Raw genomic sequence first — 18,716 nt, 5'->3', positions numbered from 1 at the left:
AAGCTAGGAATAGAAAATACAAAAACTATACTTGGCACGAAGCACACAAAAGAGTAAACAAAAAAACATTCAGCATGAAAGCTGGAATATCGAGTGGCTTAGCGTAAGAGCTAGCGAGGAAATACATACGGGTAGTAGACAGTCGTGAATGTTGCTCGAAGGCAAATTAGAGTCCCAGAAAGAATGACGAAAAGGGACGGGCTTAAATAGGTGAGTAATCAAAAAGTGACAGGTGTGCAGAAACCGTGATTAGCAGGTGGGATCAATGAGGAACCATGGTGACTGACTAAACAGGAAGTAAGAGTGTAGAACAGTGATACAACAACTGGAAGTATAAAACATATGTGGTGATCCAAGTAGCGGATCGCGACACGTAAAGTGCTTTTTACAAATAAAATCTATTATTACTATTATTATCTGTGGTCCTCTCCAAGGTTTCTCATTGTCATCCCACTGGGTTGACTTTCTCCTTGCCCTGATGTGGGATCTGAACAGAGGATGTCCTTGTGGCTTGTGCAGCCCTTTGAGACACTTGTGATTTAAGGCTATATAAATAAACATTGATTGATTGATTGAAAAAAAAACAAAGGTCCTAAATGAATAATTTTCAAGCATCAAAATGTCGTAATTACTGTTTCCTAAATCGTGGAGCTTCATTTATCGTGGTCATGTCCAGGACCAATTAAAAGCAATAATCGAGGGATTTCTGTAAATGTAGAAAAAAAAAAAAATGCTGACTTTTCGCATGAATGTTTGGCGTCTTACCTCTCCGTTTGTAAGGTAACTTTCGATGGTTCCACATTGGGGTTCTCCCACTCCATCTGGGGGCAGTGCATGAAGTAGCACAGTGTGTAGATGGCCTCGGGGGCCCAGTGTATCGCTGTGTTCTTCTGGTGGACAGGTGTCCCGTTGTTGTGGTTCTTGGTGTACAGAGGCTGCAGGTAGTGCATTGCCCTCGACACCATGTCACCTACACGTCCAACAAATAGAAGAGGGAAATCAATTGTTAAAAAACAAAAACAGTGAGGATTCTATTAATCCGCTAACTTTTGCCAAGAACACATTAGTGCTGAATGAGACTCAATGTCAGTGCTTCTGATCATTTCTATTCCATTCATGACCAAATTTACCAACCTCGTTTCCATATGAGTTGGGAAATTGTGTTAGATGTAAATATAAATGGAATACAATGATTTGCAAATCATTTTCAACCCAAATTCAGTTGAATATGCTACAAAGACAACATATATAATGTTCAAACTGATAAACATTTTTTGCAATAAATCATTAACTTTAGAATTTGATGCCAGCAACACGTGACAAAGAAGTTGGGAAAGGTGGCAATAAATACTGATAAAGTTGAGGAATGCTCATCAAACACTTATATGGAACATCCCACAGGTGTGCAGGCTAATTGGGAACAGGTGGGTGCCATGATTGGGTATAAAAGCAGCTTCCATGAAATGCTAAGTAATTCACAAACAAGGATGGGGTGAGGGTCACCACTTTTTAAGGAAATTGTCGAACCGTTTTAGAACAACATTTCTCAACGAGCTATTGCAAGGAATTTAGGGATTTTACCATCTACGGTCCGTAAAATCATCAAAAAGTTCAGAGAATCTGGAAAAATCACTGCACGTAAGCAATATTACGAACTTTTAATCCCTGCATCAAAAAGAACATCAGTGTGTAAAGGATATCATCACATGGGCTCAGGAACACTTCAGAAAACCACGGTCAGTAACTACAGTTAGTAGCTACATCTGTAAGTGCAAGTTAAAACTCTACTATGCAAAGCCAAACCCAATTATCAACAATATCTTAAAACGCCGCCGGCTTGGCTGGGCCCGAGCTCACTTAAGATGGACTGATGCAAAGTGGAAAGGTGTTCTGTGGTCTGACGAGTCCACATTTCAAACTATATTTGGAAACAGAGTGTCGAGTTCCGCTTTTCGGTTCTCCACATATTTTTGTTTATTTGTTCCAGTTGTTGTATCACTCAGTTGTTCCACCTGCTTGGTTCCTGTTTGGTCCGTTTCCATGGTTTCTCATTGAGTTTCACCTGCTACTCACGGTCCTGCACACCTGTCCTCACTAATCACCTGCCTTATATATTCCTGCTTCTTTTGTTGTTCGGCCTGGGACCCAAGTGTGTTTTCACACAACGGTGGTTTGCTTACACGCAACTAGTTTCTTCTGATCATTCCTATATGTTTATTCAGGCCAGCTTTCACGCTATGCCTTTGTATTATTCCAGCTCTCACGCTGAAGAATTGTTTTTCCCTTTTGTGTGCCTTCATGCCAGTTTAGTTTGTCTATTTGTATATCCTAGCTTTCATGCTAGCGTCCTTTGTTTGTTCTTTTCTACTAGCTCCAGTATTTTGGTTCTCTAGCTCCTTTTGTTACATTGATAAATCTGTTAAATCTTACCTTTGCTGTGTTCACGTTCGAAACATCCACGAGGGGAAAACATTGGCACTACGATGCCACACAGGCGTAACACAGAGGACGTGGTGTGAAATGAAGTGAATTATATTTATATAGCGCTTTTCTCTAGTGACTCAAATCGCTTTACATAGTGAAACCCAACATCTAAGTTACATTTAAACCAGTGTGGGTGGCACTGGGAGCAGGTGGGTAAAGTGTCTTGCCCAAGGACACAACGGCAGTGACTAGGATGGTGGAAGCGGGAATCGAACCTGCAACCCTCAAGTTGCTGGCACGGCTGCTCAACCAACCGAGCTATGCCGCTCTGTCCTCTAGAACAAAGAGGAAAATAACCATTCGGATTGTTATAGGCGCAAAGTTCAAAAGCCAGCATCTGTGATGGTATGGGGGTGTATTAGTACCCCAGGCATGGGTAACTTACACATCTGTGAAGGCAGCATTAATGCTGAAAGGTCCATACAGGTTTTGGAGCAACATATGTTGTCATCCAAGCAACGTATTTCAGCAAGACAAGTGTTAAAACAGCGTGGCTTCGTAAAAAAAAAAGAGTGCGGGTACTTGCAGTTTAGACCTGTCTCCCATCGAAAATGTGTGGCGCATTATCAATCAATCAATCAATGTTTACTTATATAGCCCTAAATCACTAGTGTCTCAAAGGGCTGCACAAACCACTACGACATCCTCGGTAGGCCCACATAAGGGCAAGGAAAAATTCACACCCAGTGGGACGTCGGTGACAATGATGACTATGAGAACCTTGGAGAGGAGGAAAGCAATGGATGTCGAGCGGGTCTAACATGATACTGTGAAAGTTCAATCCATAATGGATCCAACACAGACGCAAGAGTCCAGTCCAAAGCGGATCCAACACAGCAGCGAGAGTCCCGTTCACAGCGGAGCCAGCAGGAAACCATCCCAAGCGGAGGCGGATCAGCAGCGCAGAGATGTCCCCAGCCGATACACAGGCGAGCAGTACATGGCCACCGGATCGGACCGGACCCCGTCCACAAGGGAGAGTGGGACATAGGAGAAAAAGAAAAGAAACGGCAGATCAACTGGTCTAAAAAGGGAGTCTATTTAAAGGCTAGAGTATACAAATGAGTTTTAAGGTGAGACTTAAATGCTTCTACTGAGGTGGCATCTCGAACTTTTACCGGCAGGGCATTCCAGAGTACTGAAGCGTGAAATACGACAGCGGAGACCCCGGACTGTTGAACGACTAAAGCTCTACATAAAACAAGAATTGGAAAGAATTCCACTTTCAAAGCTTCAACAATTAGTTTCCTCAGTTCCCAAACGTTTATTGAGTGTTGTTAAAAGAAAAGGGGATGTAACACAGTGGTGAACATGCCCTTTCCCAACTACTTTGGCACGTGTTGCAGCCATGAAATTCTAAGTCAGTTAGTATTTGCAAAAAAAAAATAAAGTTTATGAGTTTGAACATCAAATATCTTGTCTTTGTAAGTGCATTCAATTGAGTATGGGTTGAAAATGATTTGCCAATAATTGTATTCCGTTTATATTTACATCTAACACAATTTCCCAACTCATATGGAAACGGGGTTTGTAACAGATTGTGAAAGCTCTTGGTGTGCATGTCTGAATAAATGGACTTTACTGTACAGTGTGTGTCTGTGTACTATTTGTGTATAGAGCAAGTACATTCACCCCATATATACCAAGCTGTTGTTCAGTTCCCAAGATGTGCTGCCTGCCGAGAGTCAATTTAGCCCCGACAATGTGAGAAGGCGAGTGTGAAAAGGACGTCTGAACGAGTGAAAGGCATTCTGTCAGTCTCCTTTGGGAGCCGTGTGGAACTCTGCATGGACGTCATCATCTTGTGATGCAAGAAACTACAAACACGAGTGTGCCAAGGAGCACCGTTTGTGCAAAGTTAACACCTTCATGCCGCTATCGTACAGTTCAGGCTGCTGCAATTGAAGGGAACCTCTTTGCTTGCATCATTTCAAGATAGAAGATACACTATACTGCCAAAAGTATTTAGCCATGGCTCACATATGAACTTGAAGTGCCATCCCATTCCTAACCCATAGGATTCAATATGATGGTTTATAGGAATTTTCGACCATTCTTCCAATAGTCGCATTGATGAGGTCACACATTGATGTTGGCTGAGATGGCCTGACTCTCAATCTCCGTTCCTAATTCATCCCAAATGAGTTCTATTGGGTTCAAGTCAGGACTCTGTGCAGGCCAGTCAAGTTCATCTGTCATCCATGTCTTTATGGACAGTCGGCAACCTCTTTGCACTGTGCGCTTCAGCATCCCCTGACACCTCTCTGTCAGTTTACGTGGCCTACCACTTCGTGGATGAGTTGCTGTTGCTTTCAAACTCTTTCATTTTCTTATAATAAAGCCGACTGTTAACTTTGGAATATTTATGAGCGAGGAAATTTCATGATTGAATTAGTTGCACAGGTGGCATCCTATGGAAATCAATGAGCTCCTGAGAGCAGACCATTCTTTCACAAATGTTTGTAGAAACAGTCTCCATGCCTAAGTACTTGATTTTATACACTTATGCCCGGGCTAAATGATTAAGACACCTGATTCTCATCATTTGAATGGGTGACCTTGGGATGGTCTCCTGCTGGCTCCACTAAGGACGGGACTCTCGCTACTATATTGGATCCACTATGGACTGGACTTTCACAATAGGAATGGTGGTTGCCCAAATATGCGGTCCTCTCCAAGGTTTCTAATAGTCATTATCACCGACGTCCCACTGGGGTGAGTTTTTCCTTGCCCTTATGTGGGCTCTGTACCGCGGATGTCGTTGTGGCTTGTGCAGCCCTTTGAGACATTTGTGATTTAGGGCTATATAAATTAACATTGATTGATGGATGGCCAATATACTGTATATAACGCCGTCCGTATTTGATAGGGCTTAGCCTAACGGTAAGGTGTAGAAAAATTGTAGCAATATATTTTATTTATTATTATTTGATGCTCCCGGCTTTTAAACCATGGTCATAAAGAGTGTTAGAATAATCTAATCTAAGTTATCACACAAACTTTGTGTTGAAATTAGTTCCGGTGAGAAGACGAAAATCTGTCATTGAACCTACAAAGAAGAAGACTTGTAAAACTCCACTGTGTAAGGGAGAAGCAAAATGAAGGTGTTCTGTTCCTTCCATGTATTGTAATCAACTGAAGGATATTGTCTGACCCAAGAACTACAAAAGTGAAGAGGAAGCAGGACCAGGCACCGCTTCTTTGAACTGTTTTACAACCTTTTCTGTGAACTGTTTACGACCCTCGTCCCTTAGAAGAAGCTGTTGCCATGTGGTCAGAGAAAGTCCAAATAAAGGAGGAGGCGTACAATCTTTCGCCAGAACGTGCTAGGGACTGTACAAGAGAACAGACCAGACGTTTCTCCCTTAAATTGAGCCAAACTTAATTCTGTCTCTGTTTGATTGTTTGCTTCTTGTCCTGTTTAATAGATGTCATCAGTGTTTGAACCTGACAAAAAGGTAGAGTGACAAATGTCAGTATCAGTGTATGAACATTCAGTGAATGAAAGAATGCTCCTTGAGAGCTTTGGAAATGCTAAACAATAACACATACAGGGGTACCTCGGTGTTAGTACAATTCAACACACTTGGGTGACCCAGCCTGGGAATCAATTTGGTAGTTTTTAGTTGAGCACAGCTGTAAAATAAGCAGCCACAGAGCCAAATAAAGTTGTTGCTTACAGTAATTATCAAAGTCAACGAGAGCCTTAGAATCCATTCCAGAGTGCTAGTGATGGCATCGCAATTCTACGGAAAGTCTAGCCAAACAAATCAAGGGTAATTTGGCTTCCCGGCTGTCCTTTATAGTTTTGTAGTGAGCCTTATGGTGTCAAAACAGTGCCAGAATGTGCATAGGCGCTTAAAAGCCACTCTCTGTTTAGACTAAGGGTGTGCAAACCTTTTCCACTGATGCCGGCTTACTAAAAAATCAAAGGGAAAAAATGAAAAAGCCTGAATCTCAGCTTTGTGTTGTTAGGGTCAACATTTTAACTTTATCTTTTTACATTATACCTGCTCGGTCTTATATTGTATACTGTGCGGCGGGCCATTAAAAAACTAGGCAAATTGGCCCCCAAGCAGCATTTTGGACACCCCTGTTTTTGCGGGAAAAGTTCCCTCGGCTTGGCTCTGACCAGTGGAAAACCGAAAAACATTCAAAACGATTCCCCCCAATATAATATTTGGTGTAAAATGTATTACACAAACTTTCCAAATTGAATTGAATTGAATTATATTTATATAGCGCTTTTCTCGAGTGACTCAAAGCGCTTTACATAGTGAAACCCAACATCTAAGTTACATTTAAACCAGTGTGGTTGAAACTGGGAGGAGGTGGGTAAAGTGTCTTGCCCAAGGACACAACGGCAGTGACTAGGATGGCGGAAGCGGGAATCGAACCTGCAACCCTCAAGTTGCTGGCACGGCCACTCTACCAACCGAGCTATACCTAAATAAATTAGGTTGCAGGTTACACAAACTATATTATATAAATAAATATATATATATATATATATATACACACACACGTGTATATATATATATACGTGTATATATATATATACACACATATATACATACATACATATATATACACATATATGTACGTATATATACACACATATGTATACATATATTCAGTACATACATACATATATATACATATATATACACACACATATATATATATATATATATATATATATATATATACACACACAAACACACACATATATATATATATATATATATATATATATATACACACACAAACACACACATACATATATATATATTTATATGTATATATATAGCAAGAAAGCGTGAACATAAATACAGAGGAAGTCACCTGAAAGGGTTTTCATCTTACAGGTGCGCTTGAAGCTCATCGAGAGAATGCCAAGAGTGCGCATAAAAAAAGTAATCAGAGCAAAGGTTGGCTATTTTGAAGAAACTACAATATAAAGCATGTTTTTAGTTATTTCACCCTTTTTTTTTGTTAAGTACATAACTCCACATGTGCTCGTTCATAGTTTTGATGCCTTCAGTGGCAATCTACAACGTAAATAGTCATGAAAAAAAAAAAGAAAACGCATTGAATGAGATGTGTCCAAACTTTTGGCCTGTACTGTATATACACATAGGTTTTACACACACACACACACACACACACACACACATACGTGTTTGGGTGACATATGAGGACTTATGACAAAAACGTGACATATGGGGACATGCCTTTCCAATGGTCCTACAGGCCTGGGAATCAGACGGTTAGTGAACCAGAATTTTAGAAACACAGTAGTCTATTGAGATTTTTGCAACTCTTTTGTTTTTTTCTGAACCTGATTTTTATGGTACATATGAGGACTTGTCAGGTTTAGGTGACAAATGAAGACCAGAGTGTTTAAGATTTCAAGTTTATGTGACATATGATGACCATGACGTCACCGAGTGTTTAAGATTTCAGGTTCATGTGACATATGATGACCATGACGTCACAGAGTGTTTAAGATTTCAAGTTTATGTGACATATGATGACCATGACGTCACAGAGTGTTTAAGATTTCAAGTTTGTGAAATATGACAACCATGACATCACAGAGTGTTTAAGATTTCAGGTTCATGTGACATATGAGGCTAATGACATCAGAGACTTAACAAAACCACCTGAGTTGGTTTAGTTGATGTGTTGTCATTTAAAAAAAAAATCCAAATCCCATGCTACTGTAATCTAAAACCAAGAAGAGTTTAAAAGAAACATGGGTAAAAATGTAATTGTCAACTAAGTGTAACTGAATTTTTTTTGTGGATTTTGTCGCTAAGAATTATCTGGAATAAATACAAAACGCTTGCTGTTTATTTTGCTTTTTTAATTGCTGGTAACATACTCAAACTACCACAGAAGATGTGGGAAAACATTTTTTTTCCCTTTTTTTAATATAATTCTGTTATGGATGTAGTACTTGATGGCAAGCCAATCTCTGTCCTGTAGAGCTACTAGTTCTTTATGGAGGCAGGCTTCACAATCTTTTTTACCTGGTACTTTGTTGCCAGTTACAAAATGCAACATGTGTCATTCAACTGCTTCCACTTCTTCCCCTTTGCAGCTGTCATAAAGGAGACAAAATACAATTTCTTACTGAAGGAAAAATGACTATAACACAGTGAAAAGGTGCAAAACGTAATATAATATTCTAGTAAATGATGTGGATTATTTATTTACCCCGCTTTGGAGTGGACCAAGTGGAAGAAGCTTGAGACATACCCACTTCCAGCGATTTTTTCCTGCTGTCAATCTGAAAGGAAGAATTAGAAAACTGTAAAAGTAAACATTTAACATATTGTGCTTTGTGAAGCAGCGGAGTATATGTGCTGTCCGTCTATTTATGAATAATGCAGACCAGGAGTGTTGGCTGAGTTCTTAACGTTTGCTTTCAGAGCGTGCATATCACAACATACAAGATGCCGTCATGGCGACACAACCTATACCGGGCTACCGCGCATGCTCATCACTCCTGTTGCATGCTGGGTAGGGTAGTTCTTTTTTCCCCTGGCTCATAACATCACAATATAGTACCATGTATATGTGTTCAGTTTATCAAAGCACCAAGCAAACAGATATGGTCATAATTATTTTAAGTCCACTACGCAGAATAAACACAACATTATTAATATTGCTACTACGGATAATTTGATCCAAAATTCCCTAAAACAGCCCACTACCTATAATATAAGTTTTTTAAACATAAGATCCCTGATAAAAAAAAATGTTTCTGTTGTTAGCTCAGAAATTGCCTGTTCAGATGTTATGATTGTGGCTCAGAGATTTGTATGTAGATTATATTTATTTTCCATAACAAACAGGATAACTTAAATACCCTGGCAGTGGCAATAAGCTTAAATGTTTGTATTTACATTTTTTGAGTTGATTTTCATAAAATTTGCTATTTAACTGCTACTGTTTAACAAGGACTGATTTAAATTGTGTTTGCTCAACAAATGTTTTGGCGCTTTTGTTCATGTGGGAGAATATTCCAATAAAGGTGCACTACACGCTACTTTTGAATTCATTATTGGGCTTTGCGTATACAATGCATTTAATCACGATTAATAAGAGAAATAGTGCGATTAACTTCGATTAAAAATTTTAATCATTGCCCAGCCCTAATATATATATAAACCCCGTTTCCATAAAAGTTGGGAAATTGTGTTAGATGCAAATATAAACTGAATACAATGATTTGCAAATCCTTTTCAACCCATATTCAATTGAAAGCATTACAAAGACAACATATTTGATGTTCAAACTCAAACTTTTTTTTTTTGCAAATAATAATTAACTTTGAATTTCATGGCTGCAACACGTGCCAACGTAGTTGGGAAAGGGCATGTTCACCACTGTGTTACATCACATTTTCTTTTAACAACACTCAATAAACGTTTGGGAACTGAGGAAACTAATTGTTGAAGCTTTGAAAGTAGAATTCTTTACCATTCTTGCTTGATATACAGCTTAAGTTGTCGTGTTTTACGCTTCATAATGCGCTACATATTTTCGATGGGAGACATGTCTGGACTGCAGGCGGGCCAGGAAAGTACCCGCACTCTTTTACTACGAAGACACGCTGTTGTAACACGTGGCTTGGCATTGTTTTGCTGAAATAAGCAGGGGCGTCCATGATAATGTTGCTTGGATGACAACATATGTTGCTCCAAAACCTGTATGGACCATTCAGCATTAATGGTGCCTTCTCAGATGTGTAAGTTACCCATGCTTTGGGCACTAATACACCCCCATACCATCACACATGCTGGCTTTTGAACTTTGCGCCGGATGGTTATTTTCCTCTTTGTTCCGGAGAACATCACTTCCACAATTTCCATATATAATTTGAAATGTGGACTCGTCAGACCACAGAACACTTTTCCACTTTGCATCAGTCCATCTTAGATGAGCTCGGGCCCAGCGAAGCCCGCGGCGTTCCTCTGTGTTGTTGATAAATGGCATTTGCTTTGCATAGTAGAGTTTTAACTTGCATTTACAGATGTAGCGACCAACTGTGGTAACTGACAGTGGTTTTCTGAAGTATTTCTGAGCCCATGTGGTGATATCTTTTACACACTGATGTCGGTTTTTAATGCAGTACATCGCTTACGTGCAGTGATTTCTCCAGATTCTCTGAACCTTTTGATAATTTTACGGACCGTAGATGGTAAAATCCCTAAATTCTTTGCAAAAAAAATGTTTAGCAGTTTTAACATCAAATATGTTGTCTTTGTAGCATATTCAACAGAATTGGGGTTGAAAATTCTTTGCAAATCATTGTATCCTGTTTATATGTACATCTAACACAATTTCCCAACTCATATGGAAACGGGGTTTGAATGTATTTTTATATATATATATAGCCTATTATTTGCGCACTATTTACAAGTTATGTACCAAAAACACGACCACCGAAAAAATACTTTGATCTATGAAAACAGCGCTGCAGAAACCGGCTGTAAACAAGAGGCACTGCATTTTCTGAATTGAAACACTCATTTTAAAGCTTTGACATTAACATTTTAACACACACTAATCTGATTCAGAAAATATGAGGACCTCATATGAAACACACCTAGGTCTTTCTTGGTTCAAACAATATGAGGACATGACGAGTGCTCACATGTAGAATTTATGTTGTTGACTTGTAACATCTCCTGTTTTGCTAAACATGAGTTCCAAACTCCCTACTGACTAACATGGATGTACCCTTACGAAAATGTTGTCATGTAAACTGATCTGTGAGAGATTAAAATTAATAAATGTCTTTCAAAATATAGGTTGGGTCAAATTTAGAGCAGATATAGTAAAAATAGACATGTAATAACCTGTTGGAGGGATGAAGTTGGTTTATGGCTGTCATCTGAATCTAGAGAATGTTGAGATAGAACCTCCAACAGTTGGTTTCTGCAACAAAACACAAAAATATAATGTCATAACTAATTAATTATAACATTCTCACCACTTTTTGTTGATAAAAATCTGAGCATACAATGCCAGATAAAGGGTAAAGATTATTACAGAGTTTCAGCTCCTAGACAATTCATTAAGAATGTAACACACACAAAAATCTGGTTCAGAAAATATGAGGACCTGAATTGAGACACTCATTTTAAAGCTTTGACATTAACATTGTAACACACATTTTCTGGTCCAGAAAATATGAGGACCTTATATGAAACACACCTAAGTCTTTCTTGCTTCAAACAATATAAGGACATGACGAGTGCTCACATGTAGAATTTATGTTGTTGACTTGTAACATCTCCTATTTTGCTAAACATGAGTTCTAAACTTTCTACTGACTAACATGGATGTACCCTTGCGAAAAAGTTGTCATATAAACTGATCTGTGAGAGATTAAAATAAATAAATGTCTTTCAAAATATAGGTTGGGTCAAATTTAGAGCAGATATAGTAAAAATAGACATGTAATAACCTGTTGGAGGGATGAAGTCAGTTAATGGCTCACATCTGAATCCGGAGAATGTTGAGATGGAACCTCAACAGTTGGTTTCTGCAACAAAACACAAAAATATAATGTCAGAACTAATTAATTATAACATTATCAGCACTTTTTGTTGATGAAACTCTCAGCATACAATGCCAGATAAATAGTAAAGATTATTACAGAGTTTCAGCTCTTAGACAATTAATTAAGAATATAAAACACACTAAAATCGGGTTCAGAAAATATGAGGACCTGAATTGAGACACTCATTTTAAAGCTTGGACATTAACATTGTAACACACACTAATCTGGTTCAGAAAATATGAGGACCTTATATGAAACACACCTAAGTCTTTCTTGGTTCAAACAATATAAGGACATGACGAGTGGTCACATGTAGAATGTATGTTGTTGACTTGTAACATCTCCTGTTTTGCTAAACATGAGTTCCAAACTCCTTACTGACTAACATGGATGTACCCTTACGAAAAAGTTGTCATATAAACTGATCTGTGAGAGATTAAAATTAATAAATGTCTTTCAAAATATAGCTTGGGTCACATTTAGAGCAGATATAGTAAAAATAGACTTGTAATAACCTGTTGGAGGGATGAAGTCGGTTTATCGCTCACATCTGAATCTGGAGAATGTTGAGATAGAACCCCAACAGTTGGTGTCTGCAACAAAACACAAAAATATAATGTCAGAACTAATTAATTATAACATTAACAACCACTTTTGGTTGATAATATTCTGAGCATATAATCCTACATAAACAGTAAAGATTATTATAGCGTTTTAGCTCTTAGACTATTATTTAAGAATGTAACATTCACTAAAATGTGGTTCAGAAAATATGAGGACCTGGATTGAAACACTCATTTTAAAGCTTTGAATTAAACATTGTAACACACACTAATGTGGTTCAGAAAAATATGAGGACCTTATATGAAACACACTGAAGTCTTTTTTAGTTCAAACAATATGAGTACATGACAAGTGATCACATATAGAATTCATGTTGCTGACCTGTAACATCTCCTGTTTTGCTAAACATGAGTTGTAAATTCCACAGACTAACATGGATGTACGCTTAAAAAATGTTGTCATATAAATGGGTTAAATGGGTTGTACTTGTATAGCGCTTTTCTACCTTCAAGGTACTCAAAGCGCTTTGACACTACTTCCACATTTACCCATTCACACACACATTCACACACTGATGTAGGGAGCTGCCATGCAAGGCGCCAACCAGCACCCATCAGGAGCAAGGGTGAAGTGTCTTGCTCAGGACACAACGGACGTGACGAGGTTGGTACTAGGTGGGATTTGAACCAGGGACCCTCGGGTCGCACACGGCCACTCTCCCACTGCGCCACGCAGCTTCCCCACAGTCATATAAACTGATCTGTGAGAGGTTAAAAGGATTAAATGTCTTTTGAAGTATAGGTTGTGTCAAGTTTTTAGCAGATATAGGGCAGCACGGTGGAACAGGGGTTAGTGCATGTGCGTCACAAATCGAAGGTCCTGAGTAGTCCTGAGTTAAATCCTGGGCTCGTGATCTTTCTGTGTGGAGTTTGCATGTTCTCCCCGTGACTGCGTGGGTTCCCTCCGGGTACTCCGGCTTCATCATACCTCCAAAGACATGCACCTGGGGATAGGTTGATTGGCAACACTAAATTGGCCCTAGTGTGTGAATGTGAGTGTAAATGTTGTCTATTTGTGTTGGCCGTGTAATGAGGTGGCGACTTGTCCAGGGTGTACTCCGCCTTCCGCCCGAATGCAGCTCAGATAGGCTCAAGCACACCCCGCCAACCCAAAAAAGGGACAGGTAGTAGAAAATGGATGGATGGATGGATAGTAAAATAGTCAAGTAATAACCTGTTGGAGGGATGAAGTCGGTTTATCGCTCACATGAATCTGGAGAATGTTGAGATAGAACATCAACAGTTGGTGTCTGCAACAAAACACATAAAAATAATGTTAGAACTTATTAATTATAACATTATCAGCACTTTTTGTTGTTAACATTATGAGCATATAATGCCAGATAAATAGTAAAGATATTTATAGAGGGTTTCTGTCTCTTGTCCCGCTCATGTCTTGAGATGAACTTCCCTCGGTACTCGACCACAAAAGAACCTTTTTAAATTGATGCAAGAGCAAATACACCATATCCTGATAAAACAGTTTATCAATTAACAATGTTTGGAATATCTGTTTTAAAAAGGAATAATAATAGTCGTTACTTGACTAAAAATTCAATTACAAACAGAATTACTCTTTCATAAATGTAAATAATTATTAAATTAAGTACAAACCCCGTTTCCATATGAGTTGGGAAATGGTGTTAGATGTAAATATAAACAGAATACAATGATTTGCAAATCATTTTCAAGCCATATTCAGTTGAATATGCTACAAAGACAACATATTTGATGTTCACTCTGATAAACATTTTTTTGGTGCAAATAATCATTAACTTTAGAATTTGATGCTAGCAACACGCAACAAACAAGTTGGGAAAGGTGGCAATAAATACTGATAAAGTTAAGAAATGCTCATCAAACACTTATTTGGGACATCCCACAGGTGTGAAGGCTAATTTGGAACAGGTGGGTGCCATGATTGGCTATAAAAACAGCTTCCAAAAAAATGCTCAGTCTTTCACAGGAAAGGATGGGGCGAGGTACACCCCTTTGTCCACAACTGCGTGAGCAAATAGTCAAACAGTTTAAGAACAACCTTTCTCAAAGTGCAATTGCAAGAAATTTAGGGATTTCAACATCTACGCTCCATAATATCATCAAAAGGTTCAGAGAATCTGGAGAAATCACTCCACGTAACCGGCATGTCTGGAAACTAACATTGAATAACCGTGACCTTCCATCCCTCAGACGGCACTGTATCAAAAACCGACATCAATCTCTAAAGGATATCACCACGTGAGTTCAGGAACACTTCAGAAAACCACTGTCAATAAATACAGTTTGTTGCTATATCTGTAAGTGCAAGTTAAAGCTCTATTATGCAAAGCGAAAGCCAATTATCAACAACATCCAGAAACGCTGCCGGCTTCTCTGGGCCCGAGATCATCTAAGATGGACTGATGCAAAGTGGAAAGGTGTTCTGTGGTCTAACGAGCCCACATTTCAAATTTTTTGGGGAAATATTCGACACCGTTTCATCCGGACCAAAGGGGAAGCGAACCATCCAGACTGTTATCGACGCAAAGTTGAAAAGCCAGCATCTGTGATGGTATGGGGGTGCATTAGTGCCCAAGGCATGGGTAACTTACACATCTGTAAGTTACCCATCTGTTTGGAACAACATTTGCTGCCATTTAAGTGCCAACTTTTTCATGTGCGCCCCTGCTTATTTCAGCAAGACAATGCCAAGCCACATTCAGCACGTGTTCAGCTTCATAAAAAAGAGTGCAGGTACTTTCCTGGCCGGCCTGCAGTCCTATCAAAAATGTGTGGTGCATTATGAAGCGTAAAATAGGACAGAGGAGACCCCGGACTGTTGAACGACTGAAGCTCTACATAAAACAAGAATGGGAAAGAATTCCACCTTCCAAGCTTCAACAATTAGTTTCCTCAGTTCAAACGATTATTGAGTGTTGTTGAAAGAAAAGGTGATGTAACACAGTGGTGAACATGCCCTTTCCCAACTACTTTGGCACGTATTGCAGCCATGAAATTCTAAGTTAATTATTATTTGTAAAAAAAATTATTCCGTTTGGATTTACATCTAACACAATTTCCCAACTCATATGGAAACGGGGTTTGTAATTAATGTGTTACTTGAAAAAGAAAAGTTTTAAATATCTAGCATATGCGGTTGAGAGACATTTCATGAGAGCAGAGTGTGTGTGTGCCTTTAAAAAGCTGTGCCTTTTGCCAAGTGACGTGGGACGTCAGCGCCCAGACATAGCAAAATAGTTCAGCTGTATTTTTTAGCTTAGCAGTGGCAGTTAAGATAGTTCTGTTGAATGTTTTTGTTTGCGTGTGGATGAGGCCTCTTTCTATTTGATATCGTGTTCGTAATTACTTCCGGGGGTTGCTTTCATTAGTAAAAAGATATTACCTGCACTAAACCTTTTGTGCTTCTAACGCTGTCTTGTTGACATACAATCACATCAAAAGTAGCATGCCAGATTACATAAAACGCATCGTAACAGCGTTGTAGCGTACATAAAAGTTATTAGATTACTCGTTACCGGTAAAAGTAACAGCATTAGTAACATCGTTTTCATATACCGCTGTTATACCATCCATCCATCCATCCATCATCTTCCGCTTTTCTGAGGTGGGGTCGCGGTGGCAGCAGCCTAAGCAGGGAAGCCCAGACTTCCCTCTCCCCAGCCACTTCGTCTAGCTCTTCCCGGGGGATCCCGAGGCGTTCCCAGGCCAGCCGGGAGACATAATCTTCCCAACGTGTCCTGGGTCTTCCCCGTGGCCTCCTACCGGTTGGACGTGCCCTAAACACCTCCCTAGGGAGGCGTTCGGGTGGCATCCTGACCAGATGCCCGAACCACCTCATCTGGCTCCTCTCCATGTGGAGGAGCAGCGGCTTTACTTTGAGTTCCTCCCGGATGGCAGAGCTTCTCACCCTATCTCTAAGGGAGAGACCCGCCACACGGCGGAGGAAACTCATTTTGACCGCTTGTACCCGTGATCTTATCCTTTCGGTCATGACCCAAAGCTCATGACCATAGGTGAGGATGGGAACGTAGATCGACCGGTAAATTGAGAGCTTTGCCTTCCGGCTCAGCTCCTTCTTCACCACAACGGATCGATACAACATCCGCATTACTGAAGACGCCACACCGATCCGCCTGTCGATCTCACCATCCACTCTTCCCCCACTCGTGAACAAGACTCCGAGGGGCCATAGAGGTCGGGTGCATTGTGAGCTGGGCGGCAGCCGAAGGCAGGGCACTTGGCGGTCCGATCCTCGGCTACAGAAGCTAGTTCTTGGGACGTGGAACGCTGTTATTCCAAACACTTCTAATTAAAGCCATATAATACAACCTCTATTAGACAGTAAGGAAATGATCCAAATGAGATGTTGATCCAGTTACCATTGATATGTTACATAACAAGACATACCTTTCCAATCATTGATCCACTGGGCCTTAAAACAAGACTTGTCACATCCAGATCAAATAAACTCGGTGGCTTCAGCCTCAGGATTACGTCTCGCTCTTCTTTTGGGCACGATGTCTATATCATGTGTTGATGCGCCTAACAAATCCACACATAAAAATGAAAAAAGTCAGTGACACAGAAATAAAACAAAGAACTAAACCCTTCAAAAACTGTTAAATTTAGGCTCAATGCAGACATGAAGCTTCTCAAACAAAGTAGTAATGTAACAATATCAGTAACATGCCAACTCCACAGTGCTTATCAGATTGAAATATTTGTATTTGAGAAAAAGTATAAACAATTTGAAGAACTCTAGTCTGTCTTGTTTAAAATTAAGAAAAGGTTTACTTGCATAGTGATCAAGGGTGATGGGTCAAATGGAGAGAATAATTTCACCACACCTAGTGTGTGACAATCACTGCTACATATAATCTTCATTGCAACTTTAAAAAAAAAAAAATTAAATGCCTTTTGGCCTTGGCCCAGAACTGAAATGCTTAATTTAACCTCATAAAATCAAATCTGATTGCAATTAATAACAACAACATTTAACTGTTGATTATAATGAACTATTTTCCTATGTTAAAAAACATTGGTCTATTTAATTACGTTAAACTCCATTTTATGCTCACCTGATTCAACCATGCTGTCGAAGACTGTCAAAGATGGTTTGTGGCCAAGATAGATGTCCCCCTCTGGTGATGCAGGTCCCGGAAGTGATGTTCACTGAGCGCTCTGTTGTGCTCAAAATCGTGTGTGAAGTTGTGTATTTCGATTATAAATGGTCCTTTTGGAAAACCCTTTTTATATATATATTCAATATTAAGTGTGATACATGAGCTGTATAACTTCCATGATGAAAATAGTTAACTAGTGATTTAGCCCTCTGTTAGGAGCAGACATCGTCCAGCGGCCAATCAGGCGGCGCCTAACTGAAAATTGGACCAATCAGACGCCGAGACTCTTCAGAGTGGGCGGAAGTAACCATCTTGAACACCATGTAAAGTGAATACCTCCAAAAACAATCCCCATATTAATCCTAAATTTGTCCCAAAGATAAAAATACCCAAATCATGTGCTATTGTAACCATTTGAAAATATTAAATACTGTGTGTAGTTTGAATTGCATTTGAATTATTGCCTTTGTCTCAATCAAGGTTGAAGGTTGTTTTTTTTTATGCAAAAACCTACATTTCAGGCACATTTAAAGCAATTATTGTGCGGCATTGTATTTTAGTCAACAGAATAGCAAAAAGTCCAATACAGTAAAATACTGAATCAAACAAATTAAATCATCACCATAATCCCTTTATGGGCTTCACGGTGGCAGAGGGGTTAGTGCGTCTGCCTCACAATACGAAGGTCCTGCAGTCCTGGGTTCAAATCCAGGCTCGGGATCTTTCTGTGTGGAGTTTGCATGTTCTCCCCGTGAATGCGTGGGTTCCCTCCGGGTACTCCGGCTTCCTCCCACTTCCAAAAACATGCACCTGGGGATAGGTTGATTGGCAACACTAAAGATTGGCCCTAGTGTGTGAATGTGAGTGTGAATGTTGTCTGTCTATTTGTGTTGGCCCTGCGATGAG

General features: G+C 39.5%; 1 protein-coding gene and 2 long non-coding RNA genes across 6 annotated transcripts in view; all 3 read right to left on the bottom strand.

Moving 5' to 3' along the window:
* btbd11b (BTB (POZ) domain containing 11b) overlaps positions 1-18,716 on the bottom strand; it is a 312,209-nt gene that overhangs the window by 64,274 nt on the left and 229,219 nt on the right. For all 3 annotated transcript variants that reach the window (XM_061917820.1, XM_061917821.1, XM_061917822.1), the window contains exon 3: positions 766-970. In XM_061917820.1, the coding sequence (XP_061773804.1) occupies positions 766-970 (205 nt within the window). The remainder of the gene's footprint in view (positions 1-765; positions 971-18,716) is intronic.
* On the bottom strand, positions 8,333-8,762 carry LOC133563608 (uncharacterized). Its single transcript, XR_009809070.1, has 2 exons — positions 8,707-8,762; positions 8,333-8,590 (listed from the first exon to the last, which is right to left on the bottom strand). It is a non-coding gene; the product is annotated as an uncharacterized LOC133563608 (long non-coding RNA).
* Positions 11,140-18,190, bottom strand: LOC133563607 (uncharacterized). Of its 2 annotated transcripts, XR_009809069.1 has the most exons (6): positions 17,766-18,190; positions 17,095-17,229; positions 13,862-13,937; positions 12,580-12,657; positions 11,969-12,046; positions 11,160-11,436 (listed from the first exon to the last, which is right to left on the bottom strand). It is a non-coding gene; the product is annotated as an uncharacterized LOC133563607 (long non-coding RNA). The 2 variants fall into 2 exon arrangements; XR_009809068.1 differs by lacking the exon at positions 17,766-18,190 and having other exon boundaries at positions 11,140-11,436; positions 17,095-17,413.

This window comes from Nerophis ophidion, linkage group LG12 (assembly GCF_033978795.1).
Source record: "Nerophis ophidion isolate RoL-2023_Sa linkage group LG12, RoL_Noph_v1.0, whole genome shotgun sequence".
NCBI classification, from domain to species: domain Eukaryota; kingdom Metazoa; phylum Chordata; class Actinopteri; order Syngnathiformes; family Syngnathidae; genus Nerophis; species Nerophis ophidion.
This window is presented reverse-complemented; position numbering and strand designations above follow the sequence as displayed.